The sequence below is a fragment of the Rattus norvegicus genome, chromosome 9, assembly GCF_036323735.1.
Source record: "Rattus norvegicus strain BN/NHsdMcwi chromosome 9, GRCr8, whole genome shotgun sequence".
Taxonomy (NCBI): Eukaryota; Metazoa; Chordata; class Mammalia; order Rodentia; family Muridae; genus Rattus; species Rattus norvegicus.
In genome coordinates this window covers 53,590,151-53,608,903 of record NC_086027.1, presented here as the reverse complement: position 1 = coordinate 53,608,903, position 18,753 = coordinate 53,590,151, and the positions used below count along the sequence as shown (strand labels likewise).

General features: G+C 35.7%; 1 protein-coding gene across 4 annotated transcripts in view; it reads right to left on the bottom strand.

Moving 5' to 3' along the window:
* The window catches only part of Tpp2 (tripeptidyl peptidase 2), an 81,466-nt gene that overhangs the window by 11,350 nt on the left and 51,363 nt on the right, over nt 1-18,753 (bottom strand). For 2 of the 4 annotated variants that reach the window (XM_006244852.5, XM_006244853.5), the window contains exons 17-25: nt 14,929-15,083; nt 13,558-13,674; nt 13,259-13,359; nt 12,167-12,263; nt 10,883-11,020; nt 9,356-9,600; nt 9,058-9,136; nt 7,248-7,286; nt 2,213-2,364 (exon numbers count right to left, since the gene is read on the bottom strand). In XM_006244852.5, the coding sequence (XP_006244914.2) occupies nt 2,213-2,364; nt 7,248-7,286; nt 9,058-9,136; nt 9,356-9,600; nt 10,883-11,020; nt 12,167-12,263; nt 13,259-13,359; nt 13,558-13,674; nt 14,929-15,083 (1,123 nt within the window). Of the gene's footprint in view, nt 1-2,212; nt 2,365-7,247; nt 7,307-9,057; nt 9,137-9,355; nt 9,601-10,882; nt 11,021-12,166; nt 12,264-13,258; nt 13,360-13,557; nt 13,675-14,928; nt 15,084-18,753 lie in introns of those variants that run through there. The other 2 variants (XM_063267773.1, NM_031137.2) reach the window with 2 other exon arrangements.

The window sequence follows — 18,753 nt, the reverse complement described above, 5'->3', positions numbered from 1 at the left end:
AGGTGTCAAAAACAAAAACAATCCATGGAGTTGGAGTTCTAGGTAGTTTTGAACTGCCTATTATGGGTGTTGGGATCCAAACTTTGGTCCTCTGGAAGAGCAGAGCATGCTCTTAACTCCTGAGCTATTTTTCCAGCTCATGAGGTGAGCAGTTTTGATGGAGGAAGGACACATGGTCTTTAGGCTGGACCTAAGCCTTCAGCAAATAATAAGAGTATGTGCAGGGTAAGGAATGGTACAACGAAGCTAAGGCAAAAGACAGTATCTTGGTGGTGACAGTCTAAGTCAAGATTTGGCAGGGAGAAGCCAACAGTTTGTAGTTAATATTCTTAAAAAAAAAAACAAGGGGCTGGGGATTTAGCTCAGTGGTAGAGCGCTTACCTAGGAAGCACAAGGCCCTGGGTTCGGTCCCCAGCTCCGAAAAAAAGAACAAAAAAAAAAAAAAAAAAAAAAAAAAAAAACCACACAAAAAAAAACTGTATAATTGTGTGTGAAGAGCCATAGTTCAATCTTGGGATCATTTCTCAGGTATTCTGGCCCTTAATTTTTGAGACAAAGTATTTCATTGATTTTTGGGACTTGCTGATTAGGCTCTGTTGGCTGTTGGTGAGCCCATGAATATATCTGTTTCCACCTCAGTAGTAGGATTATAAGCAAGTACCAGCATGCCTGGCTTTTTAATGTGGGTTCTGAAGATTGAATTAGGCTTTCTCATGCGTGTGAGTAACTCTTTTACTGAGCTATCTTTACCACCTACCATAGTTGTATATATTCCTGATTAGAAGCTTCCTCCATTTGCAGTTTGCCTTTAGAACCATTTCCCCAAATTTTGAGAGTTCTTTTTCTTTATATAAAAATTTCCCCACCACCAGTTTCACTGGATGGCAGAATCAAGAGACTTCTCAGGCTCTCCTAAGAGAAGCAAATCTTTCCAACTCTGAAGAAATTTAAATTGTATTGTCTGCTATTCATAAGTAGCAGCCAAAGACTGACATGGTTCTTTGAAATGTGGTGAGCTACCCTTAGTTTTACATAGGCCAGCAAATATGAATACAGACTGACATCATACTGGTTTAATCTCTGGGAATTCTATTCCCATCATTAAAGCTTCCTTCTTTTTCCTCTCAGGCCACACACAAAGATGAATAGACAAAGTCTGTGAAAGAGGACTCCCTGAAAACTATCAATAAGACAAAAGAATGGGAAAAGCAAGTGATTCAGCTTCCTAGAATAAAGCTTTGTGTTAAAAGGTAAGCTAAAGGTCAAAGGATAAACTGAAGGAAAGTAGTGATAAGCAAATAGTGTCTTTCACATTAAAAAGTTGAAGCGCATGAGAAAAGCCTCGCATTCTAATGAAGAACGGCAAAGCATATGCTAGGCTGAGAACAATAGGTATCAGGACAGCACAACTGTCAGCAACAACAGCTTTCCCATTGTGTATAGACACTGATCTTATATTTATACCAAAACCTTGATATGGTTTGAGAAACTTAACTAACAGACTATACTATCTGACAGAAAATTTAAAAATATGTCCATTAAGCCAGGTATGCTTGTACAGGACTGTTATTTCAGCCTCTGGGAGGCTGGATGACTAGGATTCAAAAGGTCATTCTTGTACAACCAGAGACCTGAGGATGGCCTGGGATAAAGCAACAGTCTCAAACAACTAAAACCAAACAGATAAGAAAATAAAGTTAAAACTGTATGTATAAGAAAGTCATCACCAAATTACAGAGAAAAGCTATAAACATATATTCTAAGTAAGTTATCAGATTATACTGTACTTATAAAATAACAAAGTATAAGTCACTAAAAATAGAATTTTAAATTATTAAATGACACAGGAAGTGCCCAACACCAAATTAATTGGAAAAGTAGGGTATATAATTACTCTCACTGCTACATGCTCAGAGAGAGAACAAATAATAAGAGCAATGGTGATTTCTTAAAAAAAAAAAAAAAAAGTTATTTTTCTTTTTTATGCCCTTCAATAAAATTCTCCTCCGGAGCAAATTAAAATAAAATTTTACATACTTTATTGTCAAAATTGTATATGTTTATACAAAGTATAAACAGAGGAGAAGTTAAAAATCCTGCAACTCTCTCATCAAAGTCAACAATTTTGAGATTTCTGAGTAAAGTCTATGCACACACACAATGCATTAGTTGAGAAAAACTCACACGATTGGCACCCACTAAAATGACCTACTTGGTCATCCACTGAATTTTAAGATCTCGTAAAGCTTCAGTAAACTCTTCTTTCAAATCTTTCTCTTTTTCTGAATCCTTTTCTTTATCTTTGCTGCCATTCTTAGTCTTTGTTGGTGGAGGTATTAGATAGTAATGAACAGGGATCACATCCTGGGAAGGCGAAAGAAAGCTCTAGGTTAAAGTACTTCATTCCACACCTTTTACAGTCATTGTCAAAAGCTCAGAGTCTTGTAATATGGGTTTTGCCTGCCTAAGTTGTATTACATTGTATTCCACATCTGAAGGCTCAAAAACATAAAAAAAATACCAATTTTCAATTAAGTTTTCCCCCTGAACTTTAAAATCACTTAAGTTTTTATTCGTTCCATTAAAATAAAAGAGGTAAGAACTTTCCTCCTGAGTGTCTTTCACATTCTCAGTTGCACCTTAAGGACAGTCAGTGTACTTTGTATTTTCAAAGCTGAACAGAAGAAAACAAGTTAACACTAAAAAGATTATTTTTTTCTCTTAGTAATAGGGCAGAGTAGACAAGTACTATTCCAGCACTTATAAATACATTCTCCACCTAAAGTTAGTCAGACAATAAACACACAAGTAAATAATTTCTGAGAGTGACATATGACATACAAAAATGAATCAATAAAGGACAGTGACTGTTGGGTAAGATAGGAAAACCACACAAACAAAGGTTATGGAAAGGTCAGCGAAGCTAAATGAAAACATGAATAACCTAGCTGAAGAGAGGAAAAGCCCTGACCCCAAGAGTTTAGCCTAGGAGTAGAAATTGAACAAGTACAAAAACCTGAAGCCAGTATATGAAAAGTTATATATAAACCAACAAAGTGGACTACAGGCATGGAGAGTTTGGTAGGACATGGTTAAAAATATAGATCCTATTTTGAGTATATGAAGAAGCCGATCAAATATTTTATGCAAGACAGTGATTAAAGACTGCTTTTTAATGACTTGGCTTTATATATATGTTAAAAATAGGGTTTACATTTTGTAACTCTTGATGATCTAAGTCTTAAGAACAGACTACAGAAAAGAAAAGGAGAGGTAGAAAAACAAACCAGCAAACAAGCCTAGTAATCTCTACACTGTGTGGAACTAAATAATACATTGTGGAAACAAAAGAAAATGAATAGATATCCTTTGAAAGTGGAGCTAAGAATGTTTGCCAACAGTGCTTAAAGTCATGACATGAATAAAACTAACAGAGATAAGAGAATAGAAGAGAGTAGATCTGGTATTATTGTTTGGGCCAAAGATGTTCTAAGACAGGGACAAACCAAAAGGAATTAGGGGTTTTGAAAACCTTGAGGATGCCCATGCAGAAAGTAGTAGGGAGGGCAAGACGGTCGAGACAGTGAAGGTGCTTGCTGCTGAGCACGAGATAGCCTAGATTTGATCCCTGGCCTTACCCAAAAGAAGGAGAAAACTGACTGCCCTTAGATATCCTTCCTTCCTTCCCTCTTGTTCTCCTCCACTCCTCACACAGAATAAATAAGTGAGTTTCAAACAAACAAAAGAATGGAGTGATCAACTGCTAAACCAGAAGGAAGATGGTGAATAATGGAGAAGAGACTTGGCTGCAAGGAGCCTACTTTTCCCCTTGGCAAGAGTACTATCCTGAGATAAAAACCAAGGATACAGAGAACAGGGGAATAAGCCTACAACTCTTTGAGAAACTTCTGTTTTGAAGATGACAGAAAAGGGTAGCTTTATTACTTTCTCTATGATGTATCTTTCCTATAGACATATATTGCTTTGGAAATATTTAACAATGCTTAGACTTAATTTTTGGCAACAAACTGATTGTCCTCAATTAAGTCATTATTTAAGTCAGCTTTTCAAATTCTATTTTCAGGTTTATATTAAAACTCTGCTAAGTTAGCATCTACATCTATTTTATTGAAGTTTCTAACATTAGAACAAACATATTACCAAAGGGACATATACTACCCCTTTGACATTACTTCAGAAAAACGTGAGTCTCCCAAATAGGACTTTTCTGTGTAAACAACGCATGCACTTTAACAGTATCTGATCCTGGATTCTGGGGTAAAGTGAATGATGCAACGGTCCATGAAGAGTGACTGCTACTCTCTACTATCACGCCATCATCTCTTCACGACCCATTTAAAAAGCAGAAAACAGAAATGAGACAGCCCTAAAAATTTATCTGCAGCTCACTGTTATATTCTCTGGGGTAAGGGAGCCAGAGCCCAAGAACAAAGGCTCACACAAGGTCCAAGACTAGAAAAGGAAACAGGTCTACTGTTGGGCTTGCTTCCTTAGGACCCTGCCACCTATCCATCCTTCTTTCCTCACCACCACAACTATTTGTATTCCTGAGACCGGCTCTACGCAATAGAAGCCATGTTGACTCTAAATTCATGTTTGTGTCTCAGAGTCCTTCCTCCCAAACTCTGACAGTGCTGGAATTATGGGCGGGCCCCACCATGCTCAGCTTATTTTCTTCTCCACTTCTTGCTTGGAGATCACTTTCCTGATTGCCCCCAGACAAAGCAAAAATGTATTTGAAAAATCTGACCCTATAACATCAAATTCTCAAGAAAGTAGCTACATTGTCATGTGTTTAGCATGACATGATATAGAAGTCTTCAATATTTATTGTAAATATGGTTTATCACCCTTAGAATCAAGTCCTTCACATAGCATGTTACATAGACTGTAAGTCACCACTCGCCTGACAGTCCCTATTCATTTAAGAGGCTAGAAAGTGGGAAACACTTCCATGTACAGAAACTTATGTTTTGGAAGGCAATCTCATCTGAATTACAAAGATAAGGGCATATTTTATTACTGTTTTAGTATGGAAAATAGAAAATAGAATTTAATGAGTAATATGTTAATATACAAAATAAAGGTAACACCTATGAAAATATAAAATCCTATTATAGCAAGATTGAACTATCATTAAAAATGAGTAAAAGTTTATGATCTTAGAAAAAAATCAATAACGGTACAATATTAGTAAAACATTAAAAAATACTTTACAACAAGAATTTTCTATTATTAAAATTATAAATGCTGTATTTATAAACTCTAATCATAAGGAAAATGGCAGTTGTTTTATATTGTACCACCATGATCACACTCTTTCTTTAATAAACATTTTTTTCAACTCACTTAAGGAACTAATATATAGTTAATTTAATAGTAATGATTTTGTACCTTAAACATGAATGACTGTGTTGTTTTAAAAAAGCTATTTAAGAATATTCATAGTAGAAATCTATAGCGTTCTCAATAAAAGAAACTTCATATTAAGATTGGAAAAAAAAAAACCAAAAATCCCCAAACCCAAAAACCTTTGTAAGCTATCCATTAAGTATTTCAATAGTATTCAAACCAAGAATACTTCTCAGAAACAATGTTATCTGTAAAACCAGTAATTGCCCAGTAGACAGCATAACACATCACTTAGTTCTTGTTCTGGTTCAAAAGGCCCAGTTTCTTGAGTTATCAAAGTAAAAGCTTTATGAAAGCTTGATGATTTTAAAGATTAACATCACTGGTGCCATTTATAGTTTATTAAAAAATCTAAATTATATGTGTAAGTATTTCTTTGTAACTTTATAATTGCTTTTTATGAAAGAGCTGTACTATGCCATGTATTTGTACTGATAGGAAGGGATGGACAGAAGTAATTCTAGTTTGCAAGTTTGTCACACAACTTTATTCAGCTTCCAGTAATAATCTTGTACTTCAGTACTATCTATTATACCTTGTATATCCTTAGCCCAATTGTAGGCCAACTAAAAAATACAAGTGAAGAAAAGAAATGCCTAAACCCTTATTGAAATATGCTTCCTTTTGTAGTTGACTTCTGGGCAAATCTTTTCTAACTATTCATGGAAACTCAGAGGCACATATCAGTGCATAAGATAATATTTTTAAAATGCTGTTATGAATCATTAAATGGGTTAAGATTGTACCCAAATGGGTCAACCATCTGAGAAATACTGGTCTTCAGTTTCTTCACTAGAAGATTCTTTATGGTGTACTAGAGCTTATCAATACACAACAAGAACATTCTGGATGACATTTCAATACTACAAAACATAACTGTTTCTTCCATTACAATACCTCTTGGATAAATAAGACCACTGAATGGCTCTTCCTCAAATGTATCCCTTTCTCTGTACTCAGAGTAGAGACATTTAAGTTAAATGTGGGTCTAGCAGTCAATACAGACTCTCATATGCTAACAGAAAACAAGTAGAATCAACTACTCATAGCATCAAATCTGTCTGTATTTTTATTACAGATTCAGCTTTTAGTTAGAAATTCTTATTTGATATTTTTTAATCTGTCCTCCTATAACTAGGATAGATGCAAGAGCAGAAACCAGTTTAATTAACAAAATCATTTTATTTAAAATGGCTTTTAGACTATAAGATTTTTTTACATTTTTCTTACATTTTAAATAATTTATTTGTTTACTTGTTCATTTATTTATTTTAGTGTGTGTATAGGTGAGTGCCATAGTACACATGTAGAGGTCAGACTACAACTCTCTTTCCATCACTTGAGTCCTGGAGATCAGACTCAGGATGTTAGACTTGTCAACAAGTACCTTTACCCACTGCATCATCTCGCCAGTCCTAGATTTTAAAAATGACTGTTCTCCAATGCATTCATCTCTTTATGACTTTGGATATGCAAAATTTCAAACTTTTCAACTTGACACCTTATCTAAACCAATGAGAAGCAACAAAAATCATCCATACCATTGGAAAATATGGTTTAATAAATGATTTCCATATTCCATAAATATGGAACATAAAACATAGGGTTATAGTTTAAAAAGCCTTTTACAGAAAGGCAATATGTCAACACTGCTTGTAGGTATTAACTAAGAGAACTATACTGCAGAATGTAAAGAAAGAAATCTAAGGGAGAGATTCTTTAAAAATAAAGCTTTATAATAGTGAGAGAAAAAAGTTTAATAACTATGTAAATAAGGCTTTAAGACATCGTTTTTAAGAACTGACAATCAGTACCTTTTTAAATTTTCCTTGTCGTTTTGCTGCAGACTGCCCCTGGGAGTTAGAACGACATTCTGTAAGAAAACATGCATAATCTACACAGGATGGAGATACCACCTCTGCCTAACTTTCTTCCAATTTAACATTCCATCTGTATGTGTCACAGTACTCAGAAGGGTCAGATCTGTGACCAAAATGGCATGCTTTTAAAGAAAGCAGCACTGCCATGCCAATTTTTAAAAATAAAAATGCAATCAAATATGCCATTTTAAGGCAAAATTCTTTCCTGCATTTTAGTTTCAATATTTAGTGATTAAATTCTATTATCATTAAAACATTAAAAAAAACATTTAAATTTAGCTGACAGTCTGCAGAGTCTGATTGTATACAGGTTACAACCATTACACAAGCCTAAGTAAAAAACCAAAACAAAGAAAAAGCAAACAAAAAAACAAAAAAGAAAAAACCAAAGTAACACTCAGGGCTACAATGAAAGGTAAAGTGAAGTAAAATGGCATTTCCTTTCCTTCCTACCAAAATGTAGGAAGTATGAAACTGTTGAGGAAAGTTTACATAAAGAACCCAACGGCAATTATACTCAATAACTTTAGATTATTGCTATTTTCTTATAAACAACCTTTCTACCAGCTAGCAACAGTTAATTCTAAGCACTTTTAATTTCAATATTGCCTCTAATATAGTCAGGAAGTACTATTTGTGAATTCCTGTAAGAACACTTCTGCCAATACTTCTTTTCTGCTATACTTTCCATAAGCAGCGGACTTGTGAGATGAGTTATCTATGATCTAGGTGAAAAGCTCAGTTCAAGTCCCACACAAGCAACTATTTAGGTAAATCTACAAAAAGATCTATGAGGATTTCTTAAATCAGTTCAAGAACAAAGTCCAGTATCAAGTGCTGATTTACTTCAAATGACACTGAAGTATGTATGAGTAAGAGTACACACTGAAATGCACCCTGAGAGATGTCAAGGTAAACGTTTTCTAAGCACAAAATCCCCAAATTATTCCTCAGTGGCTATGAATATATGACCTTGGTTGAACAGTGACAAGAAAAATATATTTCAAGATAAATGAGATGAATTCACTCTGACAACAGCATTTATAGATCCCAGGATTAGGTTAAGTAGACTTACATAGTTTTGTATGAACTAATGCTAAATGAGAAATACACAGATGTAAGAATTGTATTACACCAAAATGACCTATGATAAAGGGTGACAGATTCACATAAAAAACATTTTCTGCAACAAATCTGTAATAAAAACAAGATGGAAAAACCTGAAATAAATACCCTTACGTTTCTAATAACAGTTATCTCTAAACTAGAAACAAAAAGCATCATTTTGAAACTATAAAAAGCAACACCACAAGAAACACTGTACATTTTCCACATAATTATACAAGACCTCAACAAGCCTTCCCAAATGTGAGTCAATATCCATTAATAAAATCTTCAGATTGGTCTTTAGAAACAAATGAAGAGAATCTGACTTATTCCAATATGGTTGAAATTCTAGGGCATGCTATAATTTTACATATTCTATTTGCTTCAACCAATTATGACTAGATGTCAAGAACTTTAGGAACTGAGCTGGGATAGGTTTAGGACATGAGGCTTGTAGAAAAGAACATAAAATACTTTTTAATGACACATTTAAAAAGGTACCAAATATTAATCCGCCTCCACTGTTCCCTCCCTGCAGGTATTCTTTTACCCCCTCTGAAATATGGACTTAAAGCCCATCTTCAAAGAGATGGGAAATTTTAAACAGGTACTTTCAGTGTAAAACACTAGTACTTACAGCTTTCTTTCCAAGCTCAGTCTTTGACAATGTCAAGGAGCCTGCAAGGTAGCATCCGGGTCCTGCCCCCTTAGGTATTCTAATGAGAGAATTAAAAAGGGAAAAAGTAACAGAAGAAAAAGTTTCACAAAAATACTTAGTGGAAAACCATCAAAATAATTCCAAACCGAAATATTTCCCATGTCCAAATTTTCAAAAATCAAACTGAGAAATAACTTCAGACTAAAATGATAGCAAATTATAAATCTAGATTAACGTATGAACCATAATGTCATTCAGTATCAACATCACCACTTACTTATCATCAGGTAAGGAAGTAACAAAGAATGGCTGATTATATTTGGGTGGTAATGTCAAACTGCTTGATTTCTTCTTTCCTAGAAGTGCAAGGCTATGATTTTCATGAATATCTAAGCTCAAGGTATTAGACAACCTATGCGAAACAATAAACGGAAGATCTTTGAGACGATCCAAATCACTGATTTGCTCATGACGAATCTGTAATCGAATCGTATAATCTCCTTTCTCCAATTTCAAAGAATACTAAAAAAAGAAAACATTTGGAAAAAGTAAATTTAGTTCAGTAAAATGAGAGTAAAAGGACAAAAGAGACAGTTCCATTTATAGAATGTACAAGGTATGAGACGGCTATACTCAAAGTGTCTAGGGTGTTGGTGAGCAGGAAGAAATTGAAGTATCAAGTGGTTTGCCTGTCATACATGAACTCAAGTAAGTTTTGACCCCAATGTCCTCATTTTTGCACCACAGGGTATCTACATATTCACACAATCAATGTTCATAAATAATTAAGAAAAGCAAGTATACTTTCGTTTATGGGTCATAAGAAGCATGAAGTGGTAGTCAAAGTCAAAATTAGATTTGTGTATTATCTAAAACATTCATGTATATGCACATGTGTGACTTCTCTAACACTTTACATCTTAACTGTGAAGTGTCACATTCCTTTATAACAAGCAGAGAAAACACGGAGCCAAGGAATGTAAAGCTACTCCACCCTACTTTGCTAACAACATGCTCATGGACTAGAGATGCTGTCAGTGCCCTGCAGAAGCAATGTCTCCTGAGCCACTGTGAAAGTACGCAAGAAACATTCCAGACTACAGCGGTGAGACTGCTGTTTGCTTGACAGGGGAAACAAGGATCATTCCTTAAATGACTAAAGGCAAAGGTGCTCATAAACCATTTTTATTTATTCAGCAAAAATCATGAGCATTTCAGGAAAAATCTTCTATTTCTTCAAATACAATTCAACTAGAGACAAAATTTTAAATAGCCACAAGTCAAGAGATCTTCTTTTCCTTTAGTGTCAGTAAAAAACAAAGTGTACAGCATGAAGTTCGATGCTCAGTACAATTTCAGATCTGAAGGTACTAAGAAACTGAAGCCACCAGGCCTTATTAAAACCCCAGTGTTCCACTCAGACCTGAGACCACTTCACGGTCTCCCACTCACTGTCTGTCTTTAAGTAAGCAGATTAGAGTGTAGGAGGGAGAAACACTGCAACAAACAAACAGATACACTAGAACTGGAGGTCTGATCTAGTGGAAGAGTTCATGCTGAGCATGTGCACTCTTTGCTGTAGTCCCTTCTCAACTGAAAATGCTCTGCTGGTCAGTATTTGTAAGCAACATCCTCTAGTATGTGGCAGAAAAGCTGTCAAGTCTGTTGCTTAATAACTACAATAAGCAAAAAAGATTTCCATAGGTGTCAGAAAATTGAATGTAACTTTATGGTATTTAAAAAAAACCTTAAGTGTTATAACTTAATAAGAAATTTGGGATTTATTACTTTTTATAATATATACCTGATGTGGATAGGCATCGCCTGAGCCCATCTGTCTTTTGTTCTGGTCAAAAATAATCCACAACTGACTGTCAAATTCTGACTCATATAATAATTCACAAAGGAGTGGACAACTAGGTGTTACTTCTCCGCTCTTGGGCTATTAAAAAAAGAAAACAATTATTGATATGATTTATATATAATAACAATAACACGGTTTCAAAAAAGCATTAAAAATACATTCCTATAACATTTTTTTTCAAAGTATACAATAGTTACTATCTTGGCATTAAATAGATGCACTTTTGTAAACTTTAAAATTTACAAACCTAGATCTCTTTCTATACTCACACATACATTTTTAACAAATATAGTTCTAACATATAGTCTCTTATTTCTTTATAAAACTAGAATCTAAAAATTTATCAAAATCTTCCAGTATGTAACATTAAAATTAAATTCACATTATGCTTCAATAAAGTAAGCATAATATGAACTGAGATCTCATTGACTCTAAAAACCCCCTGGATCCAACATTTACAATGATCTTAATTATTTTGACTATTGACTCTTTCCAGAGCATCATCAGGCTAGGTCTTAAAAATGGAGAACTGTGTTATGGTCAAGAGGTGTAGTATCTCTCATAAAAGCTGAATACTTGGTACCTAGCTGGGGATGCTGTGTTGTGTTGGAGATCACTGAAATTCTAGGAGGCAGGGCCTCACTGAAGGGTGCTGGGTGGCAGGGACCACGCTGCAATTCAGCTGAGCAGCCTCTGCTAAAGGTTCATACTACCACTGTGTACTGTCTGGAGCCATTTGCCTATTTTTGAAAGCGGAGTAAAAGTTTGCCTGTTTCTCTGAAGCAGAGAGAAAGAAAAAGAAAGAATGAGTCTACTTCCCAGGCAAGGTCAAGGTCAAGGTGGGTAAGCATTTACAGTAGTAGTCCTTCCAATTCTATCTCTTGTCTCTGTATCTTCTTTCTGCCTTTCCTATCTTTAATCACTGCTCCCTCCTCAGAGATTGCTCTACTTTGCTGGTGGGCTCTGGTACAGTGTACTGCCAGACTACAAGTCCAGACACATAGAGCCCAGAGAGTAGTACCCTCTGAAACAGTGTGGCAGAGTAGCAACTCCTTCCTGTATGTTTTTCTTTCTTTCTGTTACCAGTCCTATCAACCAAAAAACCTCAATAAATTCTGAATAAAAACTAGGCCTCAAAGACAAGCCACATCTTTCCATCTGTGATTTCATAGTACACAAAATAGGAATTTCCTACACAGGTCTATTTTAATAGGAAACACATACCTGATGAAAGCTGTATGTCAGGACCATCTCATAAAGCTGGCGATTATTTGGCAAAACATCTCTTGATCCTAAAGGTCTGGTTTTTGCATTTACTGGGCTGTAACAAGGCAACTGCATCACTGAATTACGTCAAGACTTCATTTAAAGAAAGCAGTTAAAGATGCCCAGGTGAGGACTACTCCTTAAACTGTCATTTATAGTAAACTGTGCAATCTTTTAATTGCATATTTAATATACAGTCCATATTGACTAAATTTCTGCAGTACTACAAAGACATGAACAGAAGTTCATGATCAAAAACACTTAAAAATGTTACCACAGAGCTCTTAGCACAGCCAAATCCCAACACTTGGGTGATGATTACCAGTAAGCGTTAAAGGACATTTCTGACGTGTACACTCACCCACACTTGCTGGTGCTGGGCTGAGGTATGGCATGGGCCACATCGTGTGTCAGAGATATAGCTAGTCCTTGTCCTAAGGAAATGACACTGCCAAGGTATCAGCAGCACAACACTAAGACTGGAAAATCCTCATTCCTTTTTTTCGGAGCTGGGAACCGAACCCAGGGCCTTGCGCTCTACCACTGAGCTAAATCCCCAACCCTCCACAGAAGTAATTTATGTCATACATTTAGGAGACAAATTTCTTTTCTGTCAATGAGATTTTCTGGTACTAAATTTTCAAACAATGAACAGTGCATTCACAAAATAAAAATCTGACACTGTTAATTTGCTTTGCTGTAATGCCTGACATTAAATTGAGGGTCTTACACATGGATGGAAAGTAAGCACTATTGTTAATTCTTTTCCTCAACTTTTTCAGGTATCCAGGTAGACTTGAACAGTCTGAACTGTTAATTTGTTTTGTCAAGAAATAAAATGGTCAACATATAGGGACACTACTGACGATAGGAGGGCAAAAAGTACTGCTGAGCCACATTTTAGAAACTCTGGAGCATTCCTAGACAGCAATAAAACTTATCATTCGTTTAATGCGAGCATCACATAGATAAAAGTTAGAAAAACAAAAAGCAATAAAAAAATTCTTCCATTAACAATCAACTTTTGTATTTCTTAAAACAATGAGGTACCGTAGTGTTTGCACCCAGCTCTTCAAAGTTATGCAAGGAGCCAGATCTTCATATTTTAAAGAGGACTGGACATCAAAACGATTGATTCCTTCAGATGCATGCTACAAAACATATTTAAAAATTAACGTCTCAAACATTAATAGACAATATTTTATACATACATTCATTAATGCAAGTTTTAAAGACCCATGAATATTCAGATTTATAGATTGCTTTCCAATAAATTTTGCATGTACCACAGGAGTTATTTTTCATAACAAAAATGACAGTAAAAATAATGAGAATGTTATAGTACTTACAATGTTTAACTGTGGTGCAGTACACACTATGCCATGGAATGATATGGTATAATCAATATTGACATCACTGAGACTTGCCCACCAACGAGCAATACAAAATTCAATTGCTTTCCCACCCTGGAAGTAAAATAAGAATGTTAAACATGATTCTGTGTTCTAACTCTTCATCATACACCAAATTACCTGTTTCTAAACAAAATTTTGATTTGTAGCAGGAAATAAAATATTTTATCACTCATTATCTACTCATATTTATTTAAGAATATTAATAAAAACCCTAGGCCCAATTTAAACATAATTAAGTTTCAAAATGAGAAGAAATATTACAAAATTTATAAGGCATACTCAATAAGCATGAGTAAATTTTGGTTTCAGAGCCACCTGGCAACTTCAGTATCAAGGAAGTTATAGTCATATCATTATAAGGATCAATTTTAAAAGAATATCCTAAGCCCTGTCGTCCTAGTACATTTAAGGAGATGAATAAAGCTAACAACACCCCACTTAAAAGTAACAGAGACAGAATGTTAGCGAAGGAAATGAAGACCCAAAGGGGCAGCATGGCAAGCACAGCACACCTTCTCCTTCCATGCAGGAGAGACTCATCATTCCTAACACTGGTACAGACAGACGGGACGGTGATTTTGTCTGCAAGTTAAACTACTTTATAGAGATTCTTAACAGTAGGACTTTAAGTAAGATAGTAAATGTCAAAGTAAATGAAGGTCCAAGATTAGAACTTATCTTTGAGCGAGGTATCATAATTAAAGAGATGAATATTGGTTGGGGTACAATTCATCTCCTTGCCTTAGATGCACAGACCCTGAGTTCCACCATAGCACTTTAAAAAGGGGAGAATAGAGGAGGAAAATTCACTTCTGAAACACAGCTTAAGTTTTATTAGCATAGATTCCCATTATGTAAATCATGCTGGTCTTGGAGCTCTTCCTACTTCTGTCTCCCAAATGCTAGGATTACAGTTAAGCACTATGAAAACTGGTTTGGTTTTCAGGGTTTCTTGTTTTTCTTCTTTAAAGATTGATTTATTTTTAGTTTATGGATATAAATTTTTGCTTGCATTTGGTGTTTTCCCAGTGCATGAGGAGATCAGAGAGGGCACAGGATCCCTTAAAACTGGAGTTACAGATGGTTATAAGCTGCCAAGTGGGTGCTGCGAGCTGAGGCAGCCTATTCTACAAGGGCAGCAAGTACTCAAGCCCTGAGCCGTCTCTACAGCACTGGATTTTAGTATTCTTCATTAAATTACCAATCATCCTGCATTACTGACAGGCATGAACAGAATCTAAAATCTCTTACATGGTCTAGGTACAACCCATAATGTCTAGGGATTTTCCTGTTAGATAAACTTACCAGAACAGGAAAGGCTTCAATGAGTGTTCCTTTTTCTGGAAGGGAACAAAACTTATAAAATTCATGACTTCGATATGCTCTCTGCTTCACAAGCTGTACTGCATGAAGAACAAATTTTGCTGATACCTCAGAAGAACACGAACACACGGTAACTTCTATAAAGAATTAAAGAAATTAAATTTTAAACTGGCAAGAATTAAGATGCTCATAAAATGATTATGAAATTATTAAAATTTAATCTGTTTATTTAAAAAATAAAAATCGTATGTTTTAGATTTATTTATATTTTATATATATATGTGGGTGCTCGTATTCCTGTAGGTCTGCACAACATGCACATTATCTGCTGCCTGCTGAAGAGCTCACTGGATACTCTGAAACTGGAGTTATAAATGGGTGGTAGCCTTTGTGTGGGTGGTTTGAATCAAACCCAATCTCTCTGAATGAGCAGCAAGTGCTCTTAATCACTCTTCTCTCTAATCCCTAAACTTGTTTTTTCCAAGGAAAGCTATAAGTTTCATGAGACAAAGAACAGAGTATAAGTATAGATGATATTCTGTAAGAAATAAATCATTATTAAGTAACCAACAAACCTTACTATAGTAATCCTTCCAGTTACTTCTGGAACTTTTTGTTCCAGAAAGAACAAAACTGATTCTGGATCCATAAACAATTACAACTAGGAATTTGAATAAATATCTCCTTTCTCTTGTTTTAATTGGAAAGCAAATTAATTCACAATAAAATTATAATTTTAGATGCCCCCTATTTATCATGCCTAAATTTTCGTCCTAGCTTACTCTATGTACTTCTGCTTATTTCCTTGAAGTATCACCATCAGAGGCACACCTGCTTAGCTTTACTGTCCTGCATGGCCAGAGGTAAACCAAAATTATGAAGAGGCAAGATTTTTTAAGGAACACTCGCTCTAATTTAAGGGAACCAAAATAAAGTTTGGTTCTTTTTGGTTCTTACAGACCAGGGAGCAGAGAGGGGAAATTAACTAATCGCTACGAGTACACACATGACGTTTTGATAATATTTTGAATAATATGAAATAGAAGCCATCAGAACATTTGTAGTCTAACACTGTGAAGTGATATTTACTCTTTGGTCCCACAATTAATGAATTTTATCAAAGCCATGAGCTACATAACCCCAAGAGGACCTATGTTAAGACAGCAGCACAGGAAATTCCACAACTTGACCATAAAATAGCCTACAATTTCAACTCACAATTTTACTGTAAATATCTTTCTATCACCAAATACGACAAACTGCTAACAGTACAAACTGTTAAAAGTATGAAGGTTGACTTCTACTCATATTCCTGGCCCAAGAAGAATTTGCCTAGGGCCCTCTGAACACAGGAACCTAGGAGCAATCAGGAACAGGATCCTTCCGGTCTCGGTCTCTGCCTACACCCAGTGCTTGAAAGCCAGTCTCCAGAAGTTCTGAAATACCTGAAAGCAGAGGGAAGACCACCATTCTGCTCTGCTCTGAGAGACCAGTCTGGAGACCTCAGGACACAGGAACACAAGAGCAGTCTGGGGGTTGGGGATTTAGCTCAGTGGTAGAGCGCTTGCCTAGGAAGAGCAAGGCCCTGGTTTGGTCCCCAGCTCCGGAAAAAAAAAAGAACAAAAAAAAAAAAAAAAAAAAAAGAGCAGTCTGGGACAGGATCCTTCTCATTTCTGCCTGCTTCCACAACTGACACTGTGACACTTATCTCTGTACCCGGATATTACTGGAAAAAAGCTGGTCTCCAGGAGTGCTGACAAACAGGCTTACAAGAGGGTCAAAACACTGTAAGAGACAGCAAGACCAACTAAAACCAGAGACAACCAGATGGCCAGAGGCAGGCCCAGGAACCTAAAAGCAATGGAAACCAAGACTTCTTGGCATCATTAGAGCCCAGTTCTCTCACCAAAGCAAATAATGAATATCCCAAAACCCTGGAAAAACAAGACCTGGACGTAAAATCACATCTCATGATGATGATAGAGCACTTTAAAACCATAAATAATTCCCTTAAATAAATACAGGACAACACAGGTAAACACACACAATCCCTTAAAGAGGAAACATAGAAATCCCTTAAAGAATTACAAGAAAACACAACTAAACAAGTAAAGGGATTGAACAAAATCATCCAGGATCTAAATATGGAAATAGAAACAATGAAGCAAGCACAAAAGGAGACAACCCTGTAGATAGAAAGCTTAGGAAAGAGATCAGGAGTCATAGACGCCAAGCATCACCAATAGAATACAAGATATAGAAGAGAAAATCTCAGGGGCAGAAGACATCATAAAAAACATTGAGACAACCATCAAAAAAATGTAAAATGCAAAAAGCTTCTAACCCAAAACATCCAGGAAATCCAGGACACAATGAGAAGATCAAACCTAAGGATAACAGGTATAGAAGAGAGAGAGAGGACTCCCAACTTAAAGGGCCAGTAAATATCTTCAACAAAATCATAGAAGAAAACTCCCCTAACATAAAGAAAGAGATGCCCATAAATATAAAAGAAGCCTACAGAACTCCAAATAGACTGGACCAGAAAAGAAACTCCATCCGTCATATGATAGTCAAAACACAAAATGCACAAAACAAAGAACATTAAAAGCAATGAGGGAAAAACATCAAGTAACATATAAAGGCAGACCTATCAGAATCACACCAGACTTCTCACCAAAGACTATGAAGGCCAGAAGATCCTGGACTGATGTCATACAGACCCTAAGAGAACACAAATGCCAGCCCAGGTTACTGTATCCTACAAAACTCTCAATTAACATAGATGGAGAAAACAAGATATTCCATGACAAAAGCAAATTTACACAATATCTTTCCATAAATCCAGTCCTACAAAGGATAATAAATGGTAAAGCCCAACACAAGGAGAGAAATTACACCCTAGAAAAAGCAAGAAGTAATCTTCTTGCAGTAAAACCAAAGGAACAGAGCACACAAATGTAATTCTACCTCTAACAACAAAAATAACAATAAACAATCACTATCTCTTAATATCTCTTAATATCTATGTCCTCAACTCCCCAATAAAAAGAACTTACACACTGGACAAGTAAGGAGGACCAAGCATTTTGCTGCATACAGAAAACACACTTCAGTGACAAAGACAGAAACTACCTCAGAGTAAAACACTGGAAAACAATTTTTCCAAGCAAATGGTCCCAAGAAACAAGCTGGAGTAGCCACTGTAATATCCAATAAAATCAACTTTCAACCAAAAGTTACCAGAAAGGATAAGGAAGGGCACACTTCAGACTCATCGAAGAAAAAAATCCACCAAGACGAACTCTCAATCCTGAGTATCTACGCTCCAAATGCAAAGGCACCTACATTCAGAAAAGAAACCTTACTAAAGCTCAAAGCACACATTGCACCTCACACAATAATAGTAGGAGGTTTCAACACCCCACTCTCATCAATGGACAGATCATGGAAACAGAAACTAAACAGAGACATAGAGAAACTAACAGAAGTTATGAACCAAATGGACATAACAGATATTTATGGAACATTCCATCCTAAAACAAAAGGATATACCTTCTTCTCAGTGCCTCATAGTACCCTGCCCAAAACTGACCATATAATCGGTCACAAAACAGGCCTCAACAGACACAGGAAGATAGAAATAATTCTATGCACCCTATCAGACCACCACAGACTAAGGCTGCTCTTCAATAACAAAATAAACAACAGAACACCCGCATATACATGGAAGTTGAACAATGACCTACTTAATGAGAACTTGGTCAAGGAAGAAATAGAGAAATTAAAGACTTTTTGGAATTTAAT